Source organism: Hemicordylus capensis, chromosome 17 (genome assembly GCF_027244095.1).
Source record: "Hemicordylus capensis ecotype Gifberg chromosome 17, rHemCap1.1.pri, whole genome shotgun sequence".
NCBI classification, from domain to species: domain Eukaryota; kingdom Metazoa; phylum Chordata; class Lepidosauria; order Squamata; family Cordylidae; genus Hemicordylus; species Hemicordylus capensis.
This window is the reverse complement of record NC_069673.1, coordinates 2846428-2871242: the sequence shown is the minus strand read 5'-3', so window position 1 is coordinate 2871242 and position 24815 is coordinate 2846428. Positions and strand designations below refer to the sequence as shown.

Genomic DNA, 24815 nt, shown 5'->3' with positions numbered 1-24815 from the left:
TCAGGGCGGCAACATACTTCCCTGCCACCCTGTTGCCCTCTTTACTGGAAGTAACCAGAAGTTAATGCACCACGCTGCGAACAGGTGCGTGCACGTTCCGGGCAGGTACAGACCCGGCGGGGGCACACACCCGTGCCTGACGCACACAGGCGTGTCAGGATACTTCTAGTAAAGGGGGCAATGGGGTGGCAGGGAGGTACGCTGCTGCCCCGATGGTCTTTCAAAAACCCGGAGCGCCGGCGGAGAAAAGGCTGAGTGAGGGGTAAGTGCACCCTCTCCCGCCCTTAAAGATGCACCCCCCCACCTTCAAACCAGTTCGGAGGCCTGCTCACTGGGCAAAGAGGCACCTATTAATGTGGTGATTCTCTTTATTGAGCAGGGGGAGAGTAACTGGCCCTGTCCACCTCCAGTGACTGTTGCTGGTGTCTGTCTTTTGTTTCTTTTTAGATTGTGAGTCCTTTGGGGACAGGGAGCCATCTTATTTGTTTGTTATTTCTCTTTGTAAACCGCCCTGAGCCATTTTTGGAAGGGCGGTATAGAAATCGAATGAATGAATGACTGAATGAATAAATTTCTGTACCACCCGATAGAGACATTTCTAGGCAGCGTACAGAGCTAAAACATAGCAAATGTAAAACAGTATAAACAGTTAAATTTACTGCTAACTTGGCAAAGAGGCACCTTTTACCGTGGTGATTCTCTTTACTGAGCAGGGGGAGAGTAACTGGCCCTATCCGTCCCCAGCAAAGCACCCCGCCTCCAGTGACTGTTGCTGGTATCGATCTTATGTTTCTTTTAGATTGTGAGCCCTTCAGGGGACAGGGAGCCATCTTATTTATTTATTATTTCTCTGCGTAAAGCACCCTGAGCCATTTTTGGAAGGGCGGTATAGAAATGAAATGAATGAATGAATGAATGAATGAAGGGCCTCCTCTGTGCACACCCCTAACCGGGGAGGCAGCAAACCTTTGTTTTCTGTCCTAAAGGAGACAGCAAGCAGATATATAAATAAATAAACAAAGAAGAAAAGAACGGGGAAAGGACAAGCAGGCGGCAGCTTGGATACTGGGCTAGGAGGTGGCCACTGAAGCAGAGGTTCATGCACGCCTCGTGAAACCACGGCAATAGCAACCACCCCGAATAGGAAAAGGAGATGTGAGGGGGAGAGGCTGCCGTTGGTGCCGTGCTTCAGGTCTACGGAGGCTTTGAGCCATCACTGGGTAGACCAGCCTATATACATGGAAATTTTATCTGGTATGGGCAGCTCATGCCACCTAGTGGCACAGCGGGGAAATGACTTGACTAGCAAGCCAGAGGCTGCCAGTTCAAATCCCCGCTGGTATGTTTCCCAGACTATAAGAAACACCCCTGTTGGGCAGCAGCAAGGTAGGAAGATGCTGAAAGGCATCATCTCCTACTGCACGGGAGGAGGCAATGGTCAACCCCTCCCGTATTCTACCAAAGAAAACCACAGGGCTCTGTGGGCGCCAGGAGTCGACACCGATTCGACAGCACACTTTACCTTTACCACCTTAAGTGGCGCAGTGGGGAAATGCTTGACTAACAAGCAGAAGGTTGCCAGTTTGATTCCCCACTGGTACTATATCAGGCAGCAGCGATATAGGAAGATGCTGAAAGGCGTCATCTCATACTGTGCAGGAGGAGGCAATGGTCAAGCCCTCCTGTATTCTACCTAAAAAAAGGGTAGGGCGCCAGGAGTTGAAATCGACTTCATGGCACACTTTACTTTTAATAACCATTTGCAGATCTTTACTCCAAGCATTTGCCTAATCCTGCTGTAAAGCCATCTCAGTTACGGGCCATCACAAGAATCCCCACCACACCCAGGCATAATTTAAATTTACCTGTCTGCACATGTCATTGAGATCCTCCAGTCCAGCCAACTTCCTTTGTATACTTGCCTGGAAAAACATTGTAATAAATCATTTCAAATATAGAATCAAGCATGCACAGTCCTGGTTATCACAAATTAAACAGCAAAACACCAGTTCTACGTCAGTTGGCCGCAACTTGGTGATCAAAATTAATTATCTCATTAGCAATTCCAACCTTGAGTCTTCAAATGGGGCTGGAACTCAGTGGCAGAGCATTTGCTTTGCATTCAGGAGGTCTGAATGGACAGAATACCATGGATAGCCAGGAGAACAAATAGATGGATCACAGAACAAATCAATCCAGGATTCTCACTCGAGGCACAAATGGCCAGGCTCAAACTATAAGACTTTGGCCACATTATGAGAAGATGGCCAGCTCCCTTGAGAAGTCCATAATGCTGGAGAAAGTGGAAGGAAAGAAAAAGTGGAAGGAAAGAAAAAGTGGGGGAGAGAAAAAGTGGAAGGAAAGAAAAAGTGGAAGGAAAGAAAAAGTGGGAAAAGTGGGGGAGAGAAAAAAATGGAAAAGTGGAAAAAGTGCGGGGAAAGCGGGGGGGAAGTGGAAGGAAAAGAAAAAAGAAAAAGAAAAGAAAAAGAAAGAAAGAAAAAGAAAAAGAAATAAAAAGTAAAGTGGAAAAAGTGGAAGGAAAGAGAAAAAGAGGACGACCAGAAGCAAGGTGGACGGACTCGATGACGACAGCAATGAAGGCACCACTGAGAGAACTCAAAGGCCAAGATGAAGGCAGATCATCCCAAAGAGAATCCATCTATGTGGTCACAAAGACCTGACAACACTTAAATCAATCAGTCAGAAGGTCTGGGCTCAATTCCTTGCAGCACTTCCAGGCAGAGCTGGGAGACTACTACCCGAAACCTTGGAAATACTGCTGCCAGTCAATGCTGACAATACTGAGCAAGATGGACCTATGGTCTGACTCAGTATAAGGCAGTTTCCGCTATAAAAAGTTAGAAGAACAGAGGATAGGAACATAGGAAGCTGCCATATACTGAGTCAGACCACCATCTAGTTCAGTATTGTCTACACAGCCAGTTTTAAACTGGTTTAATAATTGCTTCGCTCCTCTGTGAAGAAATATGTACAGTGAACACAGGAAGCTGTCTTCTACTGAGTCAGACCATGAGTCCATCTAGCTCAGTATTGCCTACACAGACTGGCAGCGGCTTCTCCGAGGCTGCAGAAAGGAGTCTCTCTCAGCCCTACCTGGAGATGCTGCCAGGGAGGGAACTTGGAACTTTCTTCTGCTCTTCCCAGAGCAGCTCCATCCCCTAAGGGGAATATCTTGCAGTGCTCATACTTCTAGTCTCCCTTTCATAGGCAACCAGGGCAGACTCTGCTTAGCTAAGGGGACAAGTCATGCTTGCTACTACAAGATCAGCTCTGGACTGTAACCCCATGATAAAATTTCTGCTTTACCTGAAGACGTTCCCAGATTCAATCCCTGACAGCATCTACTGGCCTGGGAAAGACTTCTTGGAGAAGCAGCTGCCAGTCAGTGTAGACAATACTGAACTAGATGGACCGATGGTTCAACTTGGTATAAGGCAGCTTCCTGTGTTCAAATGCTCCAGGCCATTGTGGCTGGGGATGATGGGAGTTGTAGTCCAACAGTCTAGGGACCCCAGAACAGTTAATGATAAACTGCTCTGATGGCAGTTTCTGATCCTGCTGCAGGATGTGGGGTGTGTGTGTGTTGTGTTTTTTTCCTGATTTCCTTGTGTTATTTTTTTGACTTTTCATTATAATGCAATGGCAATTACTGTTTGCTACTTCCTGGTTCTAATACAAATTCCTGGTTCTAATATGAATACGACCAATATTTATATTCTGCTTTTCAACAAAAGTTCCCAAAGCGGTTAAATTTTAAAAAAGTGAAATAAATAAAATGTCTCCCTGTCTCCAAAGAGCTCACAATCTAAAAAAGAAACGTAAGAGAGAATCCTGCAACAGCCACTGGAGGGATGCTGTGCTGGGGGTGGATAGGGCCAGTTGCTCTCCCCCTGATAAATACAAGAGAATCACTGCTTTAAAAAGGTGCCTCTTTGCTCAGTTAAGCAGGGAATGGGTAGGTTTCAATTCCTGGTTTCCTCTTTGCAGTCATTCAATCAATCACCTTTATTCGGTCTTAGACCAGCTAAGAACCATAAAATACATAAGATACAAGCAGGGAATATAACAGATAAAATATAAAACTACTGCTATGAAACTATAAAAGTATGGAGTAGTAATAAGGTAGGAGAAGATTTAAATATAAAATATAAAATTTAGAATAAGATCTAAAATTGTCTACGAGATAAAAGTCTACATCCTAGTAAACAGTGGACCAGAAGGGTACATAAGAATACTTTTAAAATTTCTCATCAAATTGTTTGTTCTCAGTGAAGTAGCAAACGGTAATTGCCATTGCACTATAACGAAAAGTTCAAAATATTAATGCAAGGAAATCAAGAGAAAACACACTACACACATGCACCACACCCTGCAGCAGGATTAGAAACCTGCCATCAGAGCAGTTAATCATTAACGTTCAGCTCCAAGCAACAGGAAATAATAAAACATTCCAGATCTGCAAGACACTTTGAACTGAAATTGGAATGGCCCTTTCCTTACTTACATAAGCAAAGTAAGTACTAGCTAGCATCCTTATGCCAACCAAAACTCACATCTCTGGGCAACTGACCATAAAATAAAACTAAAACATTAACGCATTAAAACAATTTAAAATTTAAACTCCGTGATAGATTCTGTAAGTCTAAGTAATTCTAAAGCCTGGCGGAATAAACACCTCTTAACAACCCTTTTAAAAGATGACAGAGATGGGGAGGCTCTTCTTTCAGCAGGATATTTTTCACACAGCAGGCACAGATCTGCACATTTACTCAGAGGCTTTACTGTGAGTCTGAAGTTGCCCCCCAAAAAACCAATGCAAAAAGTTGATTTTTTAAAAAACCCTGGATTTAAACCAGGCTACACTCTACTGTGCGATGAAAAACCCGAATCGTGTGTGAAGTGCTCCCTGATCATTCACAGGGACTTCGGGGTAAATCTGGCCAATAGGGGAATGCACACCTCCATTCCGGAGGAGTTACAGACGCAAAGCCAGGGGTAAAAAAAGCTCCCTGCTCTCCTCTTTCCTCTACACAGCCAACATGAGGAGATGCCAGTCTGCAAACAGAGAGAGTTGACGTGGCTTGTTTTACCGTGCAGTTCTCCCTAAGTGTGTGGCAAAGTCAACAGTCTTATTAAAGACGCAACCGCACTGATACGCTGGAAAGAATCTTCCACTGTAGTCACGAAAGGGGTAGCTTTGCTTGAAAAGTACAGAAGATCTCTTTTGCACTGCAACTCAAGGCTGATTTACAGAGAGCCAGAAGCCACTCTGGAGCTGAGGAGCGCATTAGGCAGCTCGGTAACTGCTGGTCGCTCTCAGGTTTGTCTGCAGCAGCTGGCCAGATGTTTGGGACCGCTTAACCCTCATAGGAACATAGCAAGTGGCTTGAACATAGGAGGCCAGACCACTGGTCCATCTAAGCCAGGGGTGCACCATTCAAATGCCCTGGTGGGCCGAAACTGACCGTAGTAGTCGTAGTAGTAAGTTTATGACGGACCTTAGACCAGCTTAAGATTTAAAATAATACATTTATAATTTACAATATATTCAATCAAATTGCTAATACAGACTCTACGAAGTTTGGATGCAACAAAACAAAAACGTGGCCACATGAATAGAGGTTGCAGATTTACAATTGGACAGCAAGAAGTCCAAGTAAAACTGATCCGTATGGCCAGGATGATTCTTTACGAGAGGAGCAATGAACTTAATACGAGCACCCCCTATAAAACTGACAATAGAGAATAACAGGGGACAACTGACCAGGCGTGTGGGGGCCGAGGTCAATCTTTAGGGTGCTGGTGATTAAAGTTAACACTTAATATTAATTAATTAAATCAAATTAAAATGAATTTATTTTCAATTTAACTTTTGTTGGCAGGCCCAGATTAATTTAGAATTTAATTTCATTCTAATAAAATACGTAAATACAGTTGTTAAAAAGGAAAACAGCAGAGGCCCTTCTTGATAATTCACTAACAAACTTGAAACTAGTGCACTTGTAAGGGGAAATCATACAAGCCCCCATGATCTCACAGTTTATGATTCATACAAATCACCCCACTTAACATGGAGCACATGTAAGGAAAAAATTAAGAGAAGCTTTTCTCTGAAATTTTGATTAAAATTGCACTTTGATCCTTCACCACACACTGTTTTGATCCTTCACCGCAAAATCCACCTGTGTGGAAGATGAGAGAGAAAGAGGGGGAGAGGGAGAGGGAAAGGGGATGGGGCAGGCTTGAGGGGAGAGAGAGGGAGAGAAAGGAAGAGAAAAAGCTAAAAAAGAAAGAGGGAAAGAGGATGGGTAGGTTTGGCTTGAGAGAGAGTGAGAAAGAGAAGGAGGGAGAAGGGGAAAGGGGAAAGGGGAAAGGAATCCCAGGGTTGCCCATAAGATAGTCCAAAAACCATGGCTGACCTAGGAAGCTGCCTTATACTGTGTCAAACCATTGGTCCATCTAGCTCAGTATTGTCTACCCAAACTGGCAGCGGCCTCTCCAGGGTTAGTCTCCCATTCAAATGCAAACCAGGGTGAACCCTGCTTAGCAAAGGGTTAGCATTCATGCAGTGGCTCCAGGCAGCGGCTTCTCCAGGGTAGTCTCACATTCAAATGTAAACCAGGGTGAACCCTGCTTAGCAAAGGGGGCCATTCATGCTTGCTACCACAAGACCAGACCCATTTGCAAAGCAAATTTCGGCACTAAGGCCAGAAAATCACATTGCTGTGCAAAGTCACAGGGATGCTTGAAGGCAAGAGTCTCTCCCAGCCCTATCTTGGAGATGCTGCCAGGGAGGGAACTTGGAACTGTCTTCATGCAAGCAGGCAGGTGCTTTTCCCAGAGTGGCCCCATCCCCTAAGGGGAATATCTAACAGTGCTCACCTGTAGTCTCCCATTCAAATGCAAACCAGGGTGAACCCTGCTTAGCAAAGGGGACAAGTCATGCTTGCTACCACAACACCGGACCCATGAAGTGTTTGCAAAGCAAACTTGCACTAATGCCAGAAAATCATGTGGCTGTGCAAAGTCACAGGGATGCTTGAAGCTCTTTGTGGACATGTTCACACGAGAGGCCTGCCACACAGGTTGTGGACTCTGTTGTGTACATGCAAGCATGCTTGCCCCAGCACAGCACTAGTCCCTAATACACTCGGGCATGGGTTTCGCTCATCTGGAAGTCAGCCCACAACTTTATCCAAACCACTGGCTTACCAGACGTATCCCAGGATGATACAGGGCAAGAGGATTAACCCAAAGAGGAGATGAACACGCCACTTGGAAAGAAGATTTCCGATCCCTCCTGCTTGCCCTGAAATGAAATAAATTTAAGCATGGATGCTGGATTCAAAGCAATATTCTAGGGCTGCCAACATCTCACTGCCTAAATAAAGGACTTGAGGCAGGAGGATGCAGAGGTGATCCTGGATGTGTTTTAACCACTTTCAACTTAAACTAGTTACAACTTAGATTGCTTCCTTTCTGCTTATTGATATAACCATGGTTAGGGTGTGATGTAATTTGGTCTTCAAAAAAGATACTGAACATATCACCTTTATTTCATTATTAGTGAAAATAGCTGGTTTGATCTGGGAATCCCAGATCTACAGTCTTCCCATTAGAACATAAGAACAGCCCTGCTGGATCAGGCCCAAGGAGGCCCATCTAGTCCAGCATCCTGTTTCGCACAGTGGCCCACCAGATGCCGCTGGAAGCCACAGGCAGGAGCTGAGGGCATGCCTTCTCTCTTGCTGTTGCTCCCCTGAAACTGGTACTCAGAGGCATCCTGCCTCTGAGGCTGGAGGTGGCCTGTAGCCCTCTGACTAGTAGCCCTTGATAGACCTCTCCTCCATGAAGTTATCCAAGCCCCTCTTCAAGCCATCCAGGTTGTTGGCTGTCACCACAACTTGTGGCAGAGAATTCCACAAGTTGATGATGTGTTGTGTGAAAAAGTACTTCCTTTTGTTGGTCCTAAATTTCCTGGCCATCCATTTCATAGGATGACCCCTGGTTCTAGTGTTATGGGAGAGGGAGAAGAATTTCTCTCTCTCCACTTTCTCCACACCATGCATGATTTTATAGACCTCTCTCATGTCTCCCCTCAGTTGTCTTTTTTCTAAACTAAATAGCCCCAGGTGTTGTAGCCTTGCCTCACAAGAAAGGTGCTCCAGGCCCCTGATAATCTTGGTTGCCCTCTTCTGCACCTTTTCCAGTTCTACAATGCCCTTTTTTAGATGCGGTGACCAGAATTGTACGCAGGACTCACTCAAATTAAGGGACAACTGGCACCCTGTAAGGGACAGACCATTTGGGACTGAAATAAGGGGCACCCTTGCTAATAAGAGACAGTTGGTAACCCTAATTAAGACAGAATTTTCCATACTATCTGTTAAATTATTCCTTTCGCTCTCCCAAACGCCACACCGGAGCAACCAGGGATCCATCTTGCCGGAAGTTGGGAGCGAGGGAGAACATCTGATTTTAAAATCCAGCATGAAAAGATCCAGCTTTTTGACAAGCTTGTCTGCTGCCTGCCTCCCATTGGGTGTTTCCTTTTAGCATTGCTGTTTTTAATCGACCCTTTACTATTTTAATAATGTGATGTAAACCGCTTCGTGAAGTTTGCCCAAAGAACAGTATATACTGTAAATAAAGAGGTACACTGCTCACAACCAGGAGTTCTCAGTCTTACTGGTTGTGATTCTCTTTGCATTTCCCCAGGACTCAAGCTGCAATGTGCTCTCCCTGAGAAAATGCTATTCTTCCTCCAGCTAGCACAAGCATCGTACCCATTTTACAGATGGGGAAGAATGAGGCTGATTAGTCCCAAGGACATCAAGTGGGTCGTTCGTTCATTCATTGATTCATTCGATTTCTATACCGCCCTTCAAAAAATGGCTCAGGGCGGTTTACACAGAGAAATAATAAATAAATAAATAAGATGGATCCCTGTCCCCAAAGGGCTCACAGTCTAAAAATAAACTTAAGACACACACCAGCAACAGTCACTGGAAGTACTGTGCTGGGGGTGGATAGGGCCAGTTGCTCTCCCCCTGCTAAATAAAGAGAATCACCACATTAAAAAGGTGCCTCTTTGCCAAGTTAGCAGGGGCTCATCGTTGATAAAGAACTGAGTTAAAAAAGAGAAGCAGACAGGATCAATCAAGAACAGTGGGGCAAGCCAAATGTTACAGGTCACTTTTATGACTGCAACACATATTTAGTCACATTTATGCACGATCTTATTCAAGGATGTAGATAACCCCAGTTTTGCAAGGAACACTGTGTGATGTCAGAGTTGTAAGGAATACAGTATAAAGTTGATAAGGAAGTTCTTCCCTCCATGCTGGTGAAAATCAAGAGGCAGGTTTGTGACGAGGGCATTGCTGGAGATGAATAAGTTCCCCAATAGCATCTACCTGACCCTTTAATCTCATTCCTGCACATATTTGTTGAGGCCTCACCTTTCATAAGCAGTAGCACACTCAACTGCAATATTTCTGCAGTAATAAGACAGCTCAAAGTGATTTGAAATTCAAAGAAGTGAACGCTTCAAGTGTGGGAGAACCGCGTATAACAAACGTGTCCCATGGCAACGTAAATGACGAGTTTATACACAGATTGTTTTGTTTGATTCGAAGACCCTCACAATGAAGAATTTCCATGGTGCCACTCTCTCACATGTAGTGCATTCCTGTGACGGCAGCATCAAGATGGCCACCACAACATAGGAAGCTGCTATATACTGAGTCAGACCCTTGGTTCATCTAGCTCAGTATCGTCTACACAGACTGGCAGCGGCTTCTCCAAGGCTGGGAGTCTCTCTCAGCCCTATCTGGAGATGCTGTCAGGAAAGGAACCTGGGACTTTATGCATGCAAGCAGGCAGGTGGTCTTCCCATCCCCTAAGGGGAATATCTTACAGTCTTCACACATGTAGTCTCCCATTCAAATGCAAACCAGGCTGGACCCTGCTTAGCAAAGGAGACCATTTATGCTCTCGCTACTGATGTGAATTCAGTTCGTCCCTGGGTCCGCCTTAAGCCAATCAAACAGACACAGTGGGAATCAATTAGAGGCTTGGTTTAATGCTCTGCAGAAGCAGGTAGACAATGGGGCTCACGCTCCACATTGAATACCAATTGGTTATAGGTGCATCTTACATTTATACAGACAATCTGAATGATGCTGACATAGTATACGTGGCAGTAAAATGGTGGACTAAGTATCTAGTACGCATGCGAATGATTCATTGTTCATCTGGTGATCACCCCTTATTTGGTTACATCCTGTTTTATTAACTTGTCAGCAAAGAACAATGAGAATCTTGTGAGAACCAAGTTTCATAGATACATTTTAGTGGAGAGAGATAATGACATTGGCCGTATGTCTCTGAGCTTGGCTGGGGTTACTTTAAGTTAGAATTAGGTTTTCTAAGCAAACTTGGAGATGCTTTGGTATTCTAAGTAAAATGGAGTTACTTTGGTTTTTCTAAAACACATCACTACCACAACACCAGCTCTCCTCCCATAACTAATAAACCTCATGATTGCATGGGCTAATTAACTATTCTTTAAGGTGCCGAAGGCATTTTCCGCAACATGCGCTTACAATTTCTGAAGAACTGGTTTTCCTCCTTCTTACAGGCAGAAGCCAGGTTTCTAATTGTTAGCATCATTTTTGAATCTATCATGAAAAGGTAGCAGCTTGTTCCTTTACTGCCTGCAAGAGTAAACAAGTTTGTCAGTTCACAAAACAAGACTAAATAATACGACAACAGTTGATTTCAGACACGCACACCAATGCACCAGAATCTTATTATGCGTCAGCAAAAGAGGACGTTTTTAGATCTGCCTCCAGTGACCCTTTATCAGACGGATACTGACAGTTTTGCAGAGTGGGGCCTTGCCCCCTGGATTAGACCTCCGCTCCAGGCCTCTGTGACTTCGCAAAAAGGGAACTTTTTTTTTTCCCCGCAAAAAGGGAACAAAAAGAGTTAACAAGCTGACCTGAGAACAAACTTTTTTTACTCCAGACCTTTCAAGCTTTAACTGCAGAGCCCTCAAAAAGCCACAGATTTCCCCGAGCCTAAATTTTCCATCCAGGCCTTCAAATGTTCAACCGCTACCTCAAACGAAAGGCTCATTGGGGGAAGAGCATGAGAGAAATGTACATTTCTATCCCGCTCTATAGAAAGCGGAAGAGTCCCCATAGGACAACCTGACAGGAAATTGAAGTCTTGACCAGAGATGTGAGGCTGGACATTTGCTGCAGGGGGGAAAAAATTTCCCCCCCAAATGGAAAATTTTCTGGAATTTTTTCCTGTGGAAAAAAAAAAATCCGTTTCAACACATTCATTTGTAGCAATGAACAGAGGCCAAACAAAAGCTTGGCAGTTTCAAAGTTTTGGTTAATGTTTTTCAGGTGGTTATCCCTAGTGTAACCCCTGCTAACTGGGCAAAGAGGCACCTTTTACCGTGGTGATTCTCTTTATTTAGCAGGGGGAGAGTAACTGGCCCTATCCGCCCCCAGCACAGCATCCCTCCAGTGACAGTTGCTGGTGTGTGTCTTAAGTTTCTTTTTAGAATGTGAGCCCTTTGGGGACAGGGAGCCATCTTATTTGTTTGTTATTTCTCTTTGTAAACCGCCCTGAGCCATTTTTGGAAGGGCGGTATAGAAATTGAATTATTATTATTATTATTATTATTATTATTATTATTATTATTATTATTGAGAGATGTTTGACTGAGCATTCCAATAAACAATTTCTTTCCTCATAAAGCTTTGAATTTGTTTCAGCATAATATTTAAACCACATTAAGTGTTTTTAACACTAAATATTTAGCTCAAACAACAGGCCACATCAGATCACCATCTATTTAGGGCATCAGAAAAATGTACATATTATGAGGGGGGGGGGAAATTGCAGCTTTTATACCAATGAGCAAAACACATTGCATGGGAAATTTTTCGGGGGGGGGGTGATTCCAGAAAACTTTTCTGGTAGTCTCTCCTGAAAAATTCCCCTGTTTGAAAATTTCCAGAAAACCCACATCTCTGGCCTTGACTCACAGTTCTGTTTTATCCCCCTCCCAACATCTAGAAACTGTTGTTTGTTGCAATTAAAAAGTCTCACAACTGGATTTTTCCAGTGCATTTTCTCCCTCCAACAGAAAGTAGTGATGTGTTTAGAAAACCAAAGAAACTCCATGTTTGCCCAGAATACCTCATTCTAACTTAAAGTAACCCCAGCCCAGCTCAGGGACATCACTGCCTCTCACGATCAACGTCATTATCTCTCTCCACTAAATTGTATCTATGAAACTTGGTTCTCACAAGGTTCTCACTGTTCTTGGCTGACAGTTAAGAAAACAGGATCTAACCAAATAAGGAGTAATCACCAGATGAACAATGAATCATTCGCATGCATACTAGATACTTAGACCACAATTTTATTACCACGTATACTGTGTCTAGGGTGTCGGCATCATTCAGATTGTTTGTATAAATGTAAGATGCACCTATAACCAAACTGTAATCGGTTTGAGAGCGTAAGCCCCTTGATTACCTATTGCTAAACTGCAGTAGCAATCAAAGCCTCTAAATGATTCCCACTGAGTCTGTTTGATTGACCAAGAGGCAGCCCCAGGGACGAACCATGTTCACATCAGTAGGAATTTGAAAAGAGGAATACGGCTACGCAAAACAACTTATCCCAGTGTTGGGATATTATTTGCAATTTGCTTCAACAGCCAAAAAGCACGATTGGTTTGAACAGCACTTAGCTACCTATGATACACGCCCTATCAATGGCGCTTGCAATTGTTGGTATATACCCCCACGCCTTGAGGATATTTTACGACGGCACTGCTTAAAAGTATGTCTCAACGGGGAGGGGAAATTAGGCCAAGGCCATAAGCCAGATGTTTTGAGAGTGTAAGTGGGAAATATAACACTTGGAAGCAAATCGGAACCTTTGGGGTTAAAATAACACTGTGGTTTGCAGGAATGAGAGCGAAATGAAACCTCCATGCTCAGAAGCAGTGTATCGTGTGCAGTTTTTGTTTGCCAGAAATGAACAGCAAGATCAGACTGACGTGGACTGTTTCACCTGGTGCAGTGGCTCACCGTCCCGCCACCCATCTTTCCTTGGAAAGGAAACACAGCCCCCATTCCAGACAGGATTAAGCAGTTCCATTGATTTCAACAGAAACAAGCTGCCTTATACCAAGTCAGACCTCCAGATTTCAAGAAGGGGTCTTTACCATGCAAATCCGTTCGGCTTGCTGATGCTTGGATGGGTCATCATGCCCAGAGTTGGCAATATTTATTTATTTATCAAATGTGTGCACCGCCCCAAACTTTCATCTCTGGGCGGTTAACAAGCACATAAAACAAGTTAGAACATACACAAACGCCTTTAAACAGTATAAACAGAGCCAGCTAGTGGTTAGAGTGCTGGTCTAGGACCAGGGAGACCTGATTTCAAATCTCCATTCAGCCATCATACTAGCTGGGTGACTCTGGGACAGTCACTTCTCTTTCAGCCTAACCTACTTCACAGGGTTGTTGTGAAAGAGACACTCAAGTATGCAGTACACTGCTCTGAGCTCCTTGGAGGAAGAGTGGGATATAAATGTAATAATAATAATAATAATAATAATAATAATAATAATTATTATTATTATTATTATTATTATTCTGGAAAAATCAAAACCAGGCAACCTCCCCTTTGCCTTCACCTCAAAAACCCAAATGCCGTTTAACAGAAAAGCAACAAGAACTAAAGCAAACAATAACTGAGCACATGAACCAAACAACCACCATGGTTCGACTTCCAGCTCTAAAAACAGTTGCCAAAAAACAACTTGCTCAGGCATTAAAAGATGTCAATGCTGCACTTGCAGAAATAACAACCAATAATTTGCAAGAAACAAACCAATTAATGTACAGTGCAGCAACAATAACAACACAAGAGCTCGGATATAAGATCAGAGGACCTGTAAAAAAAGAAAGCAGTACATCACCTAAATGGAAGATTAGATTAGAAAATAAAATCTCCAGGCTTAGATCAGACGCTAGTAAATTGAAAGATATGAAAGACAAGAAGCTGAAGAATGAAAACACCAAACAGTATCTGATCCAAAAATACCACCTAGATTCAAAGAGAATTAGAGAAGTCCTGGAAATAATAAAGCAGCAAATAACAGCAGTGTCAAAGAAGATTAGCAGATACGAAGCCAGAATCACGCAACACAGGCAGAATCTCCAATTCCAGTCAAATCAGAAACGTTTCTACCAAAGCATAGGAGGAAAAACTGCAAGAAACATAGAAACACCAAATAAAGAAGGAACAGTGCAATTCTTGGAAGAATTATGGGACAATTCAATAGATTATAATAAAAAAGCAGCCTGGGTAAAAGAGGTCAAAAATGTAACCAACAAATGCAAGATCTAATAATAACACCAGAATTAATAAGTGAAAGAGCAAAGAAAATTAAAAATTGGACTGTTCCAGGCGACGATGAACTGCATGGCTTTTGGCTTAAACACCTAACAAGCCTTCCTTCATAAACAACTGTCAAAACAGTTTAATCACATTTTGCAAGGAGGTGATATTGAACAATGGCTAACAACTGGGAAAATTCATCTCATCATGAAAGACCCAGCAAAAGGTGCAGTTCCAAGTAATTATAGACCGATAACCTGCCTGCCAACCATGTTCAAATTATTAACTGGAATAATAGCAGATGAAGTGATGCAACACTTACTAACTAACAAACAGCTTCCAGTTGAACAGAAAGGAAATTGCCCGAACACCAGAGGCACAAAGACCAGCTGCTGACTGACAAAATGATTTTAGAAAATTGCAAGAGAAGAAAAACCAATCTAAGTGTTGAATGGATTGACTACAAGAAGGCCTTCGACTCATTGCCTCATACATGGATACTAAAATGTTTAGAAACAACTGGTTTCAGCAAAAACATTCAGATATTTATTTTAAAAGCAATGAGCATGTGCAGTACACAATCAATGGTGAGACACTTGGACAGGTTAGCATTAGAAGAGGCATTTTCCAAGGGGACTCACTATCCCCTCTGTTGTTTGTAATCGCCATGACCCCACTTTCACAAATACTAAACAAAACAGGCCTCGGATACCAAACATCTAAAACATCAAGTCAAATCAACCATCTGCTGTACATGGACGATCTGAAGTTGTATGGAAAGTCCCAGTCAGAAATCGAATCACTGCTAAACACTGTCCGTATATTCAGTAGCGATATAGCAGTGGAGTTTGGACTAGACAAGTGTGCTGCATTAATAATGAACAGAGGGAAAATAAGAAAAACAGGAACTGCCCAATGGAAGCAACATCAAGAGCCTGGAAGAGAAAGAACGTTACAAATACTTGGGCATTCTCCAGATGGATTTCATCGCACACACTGCAGTTAAAAGAAAAATGGGAAGTGAATACATCAGGAGAGTTAGAAAAATCCTCAAGTCCAAACTCAATGGCGGGAACACCATACAAGCCATAAACACCTGGGCTATACCTGTTATCAGATACACTGCAGGGACAATAGACTGGACCCAGGCAGAGCTAGAGATGCTAGATCGTAAGACCAGGGAAATCATGACCATCAATCATGCTCTGCACCCCCGCAGTGATGTCGATAGGCTCTACCTCCCTCGCAGCTCAGGTGGAAGAGGAATGCTGCAAGTCCATCGAACAGTAGAGGAGGAGAAAAGAGGCCTTGAAGAATATATCAAGGACAGTGAAGAAGATGCACTTCAAATGGTCAAGAACGAGAAACTATTCAACACCAATGAAAGAAAGCAGGCCTACAAGAAAGAACAAGTCAAGAACCGAGCAGAACAATGGAGAAATAAGCCCCTGCATGGTCGATATTTGCACAATATAAGTGGAAAATCAGACATCACCAAGACCTGGCAATGGCTTAAGAATGGCAACTTGAAGAAAGAAACTGAGGGTTTAATACTGGCTGCACAAGAACAGGCACTACGAACAAATGCAATAAGAGCAAAAGTCGAAAAATCCACCACAAACAGCAAGTGCCGCCTTTGTCAAGAAGCAGATGAAACCGTGGACCACCTAATCAGCTGTTGTTTAAAAATCGCACAGACTGACTACAAACAAAGGCATGACAAGGTAGCAGGGATGATACACTGGAACATCTGCAAAAAATACAAGCTACCTGTAGCCAAACATTGGTGGGACCATAAAACTGAAAAAGTTGAAGAAAAGGAAGATGTAAAAATATGATGGGACTTCCGACTACAAGCAGACAAACATCTGCCACACAATACACCAGATAGAACTGCAGTCGAGAAGAAAGAAAAACAAGTCAAAATAATCAACATAGCAATACCAGGGGGTAGCAGAATAGAAGAAAAAGAAATAGAAAAAAATCACCAAATACAAAGATCTACAAATTGAAATGGAAAGGCTGTGGCAGAAAAAGACCCAAATCATCCCAGTGGTCATTGGCGCCCTGGGTGCAGTCCCAAAAGACCTTGAAGAGCACCTCAACCCCAGAGGGGCCACAGAAATCACCATCAGCCAATTACAAAAAGCAGCTTTACTGGGAACAGCCTATATTCTGCGACGAAATCTATAACCATTGACAATAAAATTCTGGCATCCCAGGTCCTTGGGAAGGACTCAATGTCTGGATAAAACAAACCAGTCAATAACACCTGCCTGACTGTGTAAACAAGAAATAATAATAATTCTGGATAAAACAAACCAGTCAATAACACCTGCCTGACTGTGTAAATAAATAATAATAAACAATCTAGAAACCAACACAGATAAAAACTTTAAAATTTAAAAAGCTAAAGAGCTTGGGTGAAGAGGTGGGTTTTTTCAAGTGCTTTTTAAAAACTGTCAAACATTGTCACCTTAAGTGGCGCAGCAGGGAAATGCTTGACTAATAAGAAGGTTGCCGGTTCAAATCCCCACTGCTACTATATCGGGCAGCAGCGATCTAGGAAAATGCCGAAAGGCATCATCTCATGCTGCGTGGGAGGAGGCAACGGTCTACCCCTCCTGTATTCTACCAAAGACAACCACAGGGCTCGGTTGGTGCCAGGAATCGGAATCTGACTTGACCGCACACTTTACTTTACAGAGATGGAGGGGATCGTATTTCAGTAGGGAGCACATTCCACAGTCTCCCGGCAGCAACCAAACGAGAAGGCCCATCCCCTTGCGGTCGCCAGCCGAGCTGGCAGCAACTGGAGACGGACCTCTCCAGACGACCTCAACGGAGGACGGTGGGTGGGGCTCATAACGAAGAAGACGCTCTCTTAGGTACCCAGGGCCTAAGCCGTTTAGGGCTTTATAGGTTATAACCGGCACTTTGTATTTTGCCCGGAAACCTATTGGCAGCCAAAGTAGCTCTGTCAGCAGATATGTTGACTGTACAGTGTTTTCTGCCTTTCAGTCCTTCGTCTGAGGAGCCATGCCGTCAAGAAATGCCATTTTATAGACAGATGCCTATGAAACTGCATGCAGATTTTCAGCATGCAAAAGAGGCTGCCGGCTACTCCGATTCGAACCAAGAAGCTGTAAATAACTTAATGGAAACAGAAAAGAGAGAATTTCCTCCCTTTGTGTGATGAAATCTAGAAATCCCTACAGCACTTATTTGGGCGGAAGAGACGACATGGCTGGGTTGAGATGCCTCCCCCCCCCGCCCAGCCTGAAAAAGCACGCGTTAAGTATTGAAAGCAATCTGTATCTAAACAGAAGAGAGCCACCACTTGTCAAGGTCTTATCCATCAGAGAGAGGGTCTCTCTTATTTTGCACGTTTTCACACAGGGCTGCCAACTGTCCCCCATTACGGGGATGAAATGTTGGTCCCTTTAGGGACAGCATTTGTGCCTCATTTAATCAACCGCATATAATTCCGTCACAGATACATCAATGATACTCAGGCTCTGGATTACCACTACATACACCTCCCAGCCCCCACAAACCTGTGTCCCTCATTTTGGCAATGAGATGTTGGCAACCCGACAGAGGCCCACACTTCTGGGCTTCGCCACCAATTAAGTCAGCATTGGCGAAGCTGAAAGGAAAGGGTCCAAAAATATTCCGATGCTATGCACATGGCCTTGAAATGATTAACCCCTGTCGTTCCAGCAGAGTGGGTGCTCTTCCACAGCTTAGAAACGGAACGTGCCTCATCTGTCTGCTCTGTTTCTTCCGAACCCCACCTCGGAAAGAGAGGGATTTCCACCCCATGCCAAAATCCCACACCCTTTTCCTCTTCACCCACCCACCCCCATATCAGAATTTAAAACTCCAATTAACTTTATATTGGAATGATGAGTGATTTGAAGAGGCGGAATTCACTTACTATGATCCGGGGGCATTGTGGAGACCGTGTCCTCGGGAGGAGAGCAGGTGAGCTGTTTCCGCACACTTCCTGCAGGGAGAAGTCGAGAACAGTTCAGCAGCAGCAGGGGGAAAGTCAGCCCTTTCTGTCTCCACCCTGCTGGATGGGGAAGCTTCTCATAAAGCAGAGACAATGACAAGAGATCACCTTGAACTACAGCAGCAAGGACAGTCTCACCTGTTAAGTGTCTCAAAATAGGATGACAGGTTGAAATGATACAGCTCGCCTACTCATGAGTGCCAGAAAATATGACAGCGTAACACCACTCCTGCAGTCATTGTACTGGTTGCCCATTCGCTTCCGAGTTCAATTTAAGGTCCTGTTTTTGACCTTCAAAGCCTTGCAGGGTTTGGCACCTCTCTGCCTACAGACCTGCCTCTCCCATCCAGTTACATCCCATCCAGTCAGATCTTCTCAGATGGCCCTTTTGTCAGTCCCTGATTTCCGAGAGGTTCGGGGCGCTAGGACCCATGAAAGGGCCTTTTCGGTTGCTGCCCCACTTCTCTGGAACTCCCTTCCCCTTCAGATTCGCTTAGCCTCTTCCTTACTGATTTTCAGATCTCTTTTGAAGACTTTTCTTGTTCGCCAGGCTTTTGCCCTGTAGTTTACCTATTTGGTTTTCTTCCCTTTTTTGTTAGTTACTTTAGTTTTTAATTTAGAATGTAATTTTAAGGTTGTCTTGCTTTGCATGTTTTTTGTACACCGCCCAGAGTGGGCGGTATAGGAAATGTTTGTAATAAAAATAAATAATAATTTTAAAAAGATGCACTCCTCTACATCTGAAGTACCTGCAGAGCATGTCCGATTATCATTATGATTATCTGAAGAGATCCTTGAGGAAATCTGGAAAGAAACTCTTTTCTGAAACACCCCTTCTTGGTTTTAACCCATGTTTAGCAAGGGGGACCATTCATGCTTCCTACTACAAGACCAGCTCTCTCTCTCTCTCCCTCTCTCTCACTGGAACTGTTATATGTCACTGTGTGCGTTTTATGCCTGCTATAACTCTTCCTTCGGGAGATATGTATCTTGTTTGTCATGGAATCCAACTAATGCTCTTTGAGCTTTCCTGAAATCCAAAGTACATGTTTAATTAGGTTTACCGGGGTGAACCTGGTAATTGAGCAGATAGGTTCAACGAACCCGCCCCCCCCCCGATCCTGAGGGCCCCCCAGCTCCACCCCTCCCTATTTTCTTCATTATCTCCCTCACTCCAAGGGGCTGCCCCGTAGGGTTGCCAGATTCTAGCTTCCCAAACCCGGGTGCCTAATTTGCATATTAGGCACATTGACTTGGAAATAATTTTGCACTTTGCAAATTAGCAGCTGCATTTTCCATTGGCTCTGGATATCAATCAACAACAGTTGGAGAAGATATCTTTGCCTGACCATTTTCCTTGACATATTAGCAGCAGCAATAGAACAACAAAATGCACAGCTTTTGCATTAAGGCTGCAATTCTGTACACACTTTTTTGAGAGAAGATCTGATTGAAACCAATGGTGCTTACTTCTAAGTAGGCATGTATTAAACGTAAAGCCAAGGAAGTCCTTAAACCTTACAAGACACAGCCTGGTAGACAGGTAGTGATTCACATAAAAAGCAAGCTCTCCTCGCAACTGCCTGATAGAGATCCCCTACTGATAGCAAACAAGGCAACATTCCTCAGGGGATCACTGTACTTGTGAAAGTAAAACCCTCCTAGCTAGACTCCTGTGCTCTTCCTCTCTTAATCCAAGTCCAGTGGTTGAGCAGAATAGCAACTGCACATTTTGATCCATAACACCGCTTCTACAAGAACTACAGTTTAGCTTTTTTCTTTCTTTTTTAAATGAAAAGCTGAAATCTGGGCAAATCCGGGTGAGCTAAGCAATCTGGGTGAGATGCTTGAAATCTGGGTGAAACCTGGAATTCCAGGGGGAGGCATGGCAATTCTCCCCAGCTATGCCCCTGTTTACCATAGGAGCTTTAGAGCCGATATTCACAGACAATACCCCAATATGAAGCATTCTGAATTTCCAATCTGTACACCTTAGTACCACATGGACTCAATAAAACAATAATTTCTCATCTGTCTTGTCAAGAATTATCCAGGTTTCTGGCATATGTTGATCAAATACAGATATTGTTGTAAGTCTTTTTAAAATGAGTATATCTATCATTGGGTAGTATACTTTTAAATCTTCAGTTACAGAATTACAATTCACTTCCAAGTGGTGCTCTAGAGGCGATTCCATGTATTGTGAGTTTAATACAAGGCTTTTGCTGAATTCTGTCTTATTTTACAATATGTTGCTTGATAGAATAACCCCTGCTAACTGGGCAAAGAGGTACCTTTTAATGTGGTGATTCTCTTTATTTAGCAGGGGGAGAGTAACTGGCCCTATCCGCCTCCAGCACAGTACTTCCAGTGGCTGTTGCTGGTGTGTGTCTTATATTTCTTTTTAGATTGTGAGCCCTTTGGGGACAGTGATCTATTTTTGGTTTTTTTTTTAATTTCTCTGTGTAAACCGCCCTGAGCCATTTTTGGAAGGGTGGTATAGAAATCGAATAAATAAATAAATAAATAAATAAATAAAAATAAAATAATGTGTCTTTTGTATTGAGTTGCTGCTTTCTCCCCACATCTGGTGTTTACTAAGTTTGTAGAAGATGTTGCTTTAATCATTTTCTATCATTAACGTGTTAGAGTGAGTAGACTGTTTCAGTATATCTTAATTATAGATGCTTCTATGAATTGTGACTTATACAAGTTTTTTTTGCTTTACATTTCTATAATATGTCATTTGAAGCAAGTTATGTTACAAATTTTCTGAGATATAATACACTAATATGCATAGGATTATTAACTAGAATATAACTGAGTTTTATTATTCCTTGGAAGAGTGGAGCAGACGGACCTATTCACATGTGTGAGCCAGTGTGGTGTAGTGGTCAGAGTGCTGGACTAGGACCAGGGAGTCCCGAGTTCAAATCCCCATTCAGCCATGAAACTAGCTGGGTGACTCTGGGCCAGTCACTTCTCTCTCAGCCTAACCTACTTCACAGGGTTGTTGTGAAAGAGAAACTTAAGTATGTAGTACACCGCTCTGGGCTCCTTGGAAGAAAAGCAGGATTTTATGGAATTTCTTCTGTTGCAAGCTGTTTTTTTTTAGTTTATCTTCTAGAAGCAATAGAGGTGATTCTACACATCAGTGGAACATATGGATTGATCCCATCAGTGTTATCAAGTGGCATTGGAACTTTATAATTTCTCTATGATTGTCATCTACTTGACAAAGTTTAACCATGAAACAGAGTGCTGGCGAAATTGCCAGTTAGGTCTGTTAATGGTCCCTCTCACTGCCCTCCCTGAACAGCTTGCCCTGATTACATTATTTATTATTTATTTAGAATATTTATACCCCATCCCTACAGTACACTGCTCCTCGGTGTGGCTCACAACATTCATAAAACAGTTACAATATAAAACCAGACTAAAAAAATTAACCCAACAAGTTAAAAACCCAAGCTAAAACCTGTTATGTTGGTTTTTTCCTGGTTTTTTTAAAGCTGAAATCGAATAAAAAGCAAAAGAGACGTGCCTTTAGGGCAACTCACCAAGAAAGAGCCTCCTTTCAAAAGGTGCAAGAAGGAACCAGGAGCTATCCTTGACTTGATCCAAACCAACAGAAAATAATTGTTCCAAATAGTGGGAACTCTGGAAAAGTGACTGTATAATGCTGGAATTCTTGATCCAGTAAAGGCAAGCGTAGTGAAATATGTACTCTGGGTTTCGGGAATGCTCGGAGGAAATAAGGCAGGATTCCATGCCAAGATAAACTAAACTTAGAATACTTCAGATGGGTATCTCCTGAAGGGGGAGTTATTTGGCTGTGTTCTATGCCTGTAATACCTTTCAGTGAGAGAGAGAAATGGGAGGAGAGATGGTCTTGTGGTAAAATGGTAGGGTGTGCCGTCAAGTCGATTTCAACTCCTGGCACCCACAGAGCCCTGTGGTTGTCTTTGGTAGAATACAAGAGGGGTTGACCATTGCCATCTCCCGCACAGTATGAGATGATGCCTTTTAGCACCTTTCTATATCGTTGCTGGCTGCCCAATATAGGTGTCATACCAGTGGGGATTCGAACCAGCAACCTTCTACTTGTTAGTCAAGCATTTCCCTGCTGCGCCATTTAAGGTGGTCGGTCTTGTGGTAGCAAGCATGAATTGTCCCCTTTGCCAAGTAAGGTCCACCCTGGTTTGAATTTGAATGGGAGACTACATATGGACACGAAGATATTCCCCTTAGGGGATGGAGCCGCTCTGGGAAGAGCACCTGAGGTACCAAGTTCCCTCCCTGGCAGCATCTCTGAAAAAGGGCTGAGAGAGACTCCTGCCTGTAACCTTTGAAAATCCACTGCCAGTCTGTGTAGACGATGCTCAGCTACTGTAGATGGATGGTCTGACTCAGTATAAGGCAGCTTCCTATATTCCTGTGGGAGAGCTGTAAAGAAGCCAATGTGGCAGCAGAAAAACTTACTGAGTTTAAAATTTTAAAAGGACATATATAAGGAATGGAAGGAACGATTGATTGATTGATTGATTGATTGATTGAGTGTCGTCAAGTCGGTGTCTATGCGACTACATAGAGAGATTCCCTCCAGGATGATCTGTGTCTTCAACTTGGCCTTGAAGGTCTCTCCGTGGTGCATTCATGGCTGTCGTCATCAAGTCCATCCACCTTGCTTGCTGGTCGTCCTCTTCTTCTCTTGCCTTCCACTTTCCCCAGCATTAGGGACTTCTCAAGGGAGCTGGGTCTTCGCATAATGTGTCCAAAGTAGGATAGTTTGAGCCTGCCCTGGCCATTTGTGCCTGGAGTTAAAATTCTGGATTGATTTGTTCTAGGATTAATTGGTTTGTTCTCCTGGCTGTCCATGGCATCCTCAAAAGTCCTCTCCAGCACCCAAGTTCAAAAGCGTCAATGCTTTTTCTATCTTGCTTCTTCAAAGTCCAGCTTTCGCAACCATAGAGTGTCACAGGAAAAACCATGGTGCAAACTATACAGACTAGTAGCCCAGATTTGTAGGGACAGTGATAGATCAACTAATGCTCAGAATGAGCCGAGGTTGGAGAGGGATATCAAGAGCAATGAAATGTCCCGTCCCCCCCAAGTATGTTTGAAGTAAGAGGAAGGAAATGGTAACACAATCAAAGTGGAGAAATGTTTCTTCCTCTCACATAACACTCGAACTAGGGGTCATCCCATAAAATCAATTGCCACAAAATTTAAGACCAACAAAAGGAAGTACTTTTTCATACAACGCATAATCAACTTGTGGAATTCTCTGCCACAAGATGTGGTGCCAGCCAACAACCTGGATGGCTTTAAGAGGGGGTTGGATAACTTCATGGAGAAGAGGTCTATCAAGGGCTTCTAGTCTGGTGGCTTTAGGCCACCTCCACCCTCAGAGTCAAGATGCCACTAAATACCAGTTGATGGAAGGCTAAAACAGCTGGAGTGCCAAGGTTCCCCATCCCTAGGCCACCTCCAGCCTCAAAGTCAATGCCTCTAAATACCAGTTGCAGGGGAGTAACAGCAGGAGAGAGGGCATGCACATACTTCTTGCCTGTGGGCTCCCCAGAGGCATCTGGTGGGCCACTGTGTGAAACACAGTTCTGGACTAGATGGGCTTCCTTGGGCCTGATCCAGCAGGGCTGTTCTTATGTTCAACCCCTTGGTTCCAGTCCCACCCTCAGGAGAAACAGAGAACAAGACCTTCTTCTGTGTAGCAACCCTTCAGAGACTTGGAAGATAGCCCTTATATTCTCCCTTGGAATATAATCTCTTCTCCAGGAAAAACACACACAGTTCCTTCAGCCATTCTTCATAGGACCTGTTTTCCAAATCCACCACATTTGTGGCCCTCCTCTGAACCCATCTCAGTTTATCCACACCCTCCTCCACCAAGCGAACTAGGCGGTATAATTGGTCAAAACAAGGACACGAGATTGAGCAGGTTAATTCCTTTAAATATTTAGGAACTATGTTTCATTCTGTTGGCTGTAGAAATGCCCATTATAATTCCATCAGGCAGTCTGCTCAATGGGTTATAAATCAAATCAAATTGTGGTGCAATGGTTAGAGTGCTGGACTAGGACCAGGGAGACCCGAGTTCAAATCCCCATTCAGCCATGATACTTGCTGGGTGACTCTGGGCCAGTCACTTCTCTCTCAGCCTAACCTACTTCACAGGGTTGTTGTGAGGAGAAACCTAAGTATGTAGTGCACCGCTCTGGGCTTCTTGGAGGAAGAGTGGGATATGAATGTAAAATAAAAATTATATATATATATATATATACACACACACACACACACACACACATATATA

At 43.4% G+C, this 24815-nt stretch overlaps 1 protein-coding gene across 11 annotated transcripts in view; it reads right to left on the bottom strand.

Moving 5' to 3' along the window:
* ABO (ABO, alpha 1-3-N-acetylgalactosaminyltransferase and alpha 1-3-galactosyltransferase) overlaps positions 1–24815 on the bottom strand; it is a 35332-nt gene that overhangs the window by 10441 nt on the left and 76 nt on the right. For 7 of the 11 annotated variants that reach the window (XM_053281616.1, XM_053281617.1, XM_053281614.1 and 4 more), the window contains exons 1-4: positions 11027–11156; positions 10629–10739; positions 7234–7330; positions 1866–1922 (exon numbers count right to left, since the gene is read on the bottom strand). In XM_053281616.1, the coding sequence (XP_053137591.1) occupies positions 1866–1922; positions 7234–7330; positions 10629–10710 (236 nt within the window). In that variant the 5' untranslated portion in view covers positions 10711–10739; positions 11027–11156. Of the gene's footprint in view, positions 1–1865; positions 1923–7233; positions 7331–10628; positions 10740–10903; positions 10925–11026; positions 11157–18406; positions 18476–18622; positions 18702–24815 lie in introns of those variants that run through there. The other 4 variants (XM_053281619.1, XM_053281615.1, XM_053281620.1 and 1 more) reach the window with 4 other exon arrangements.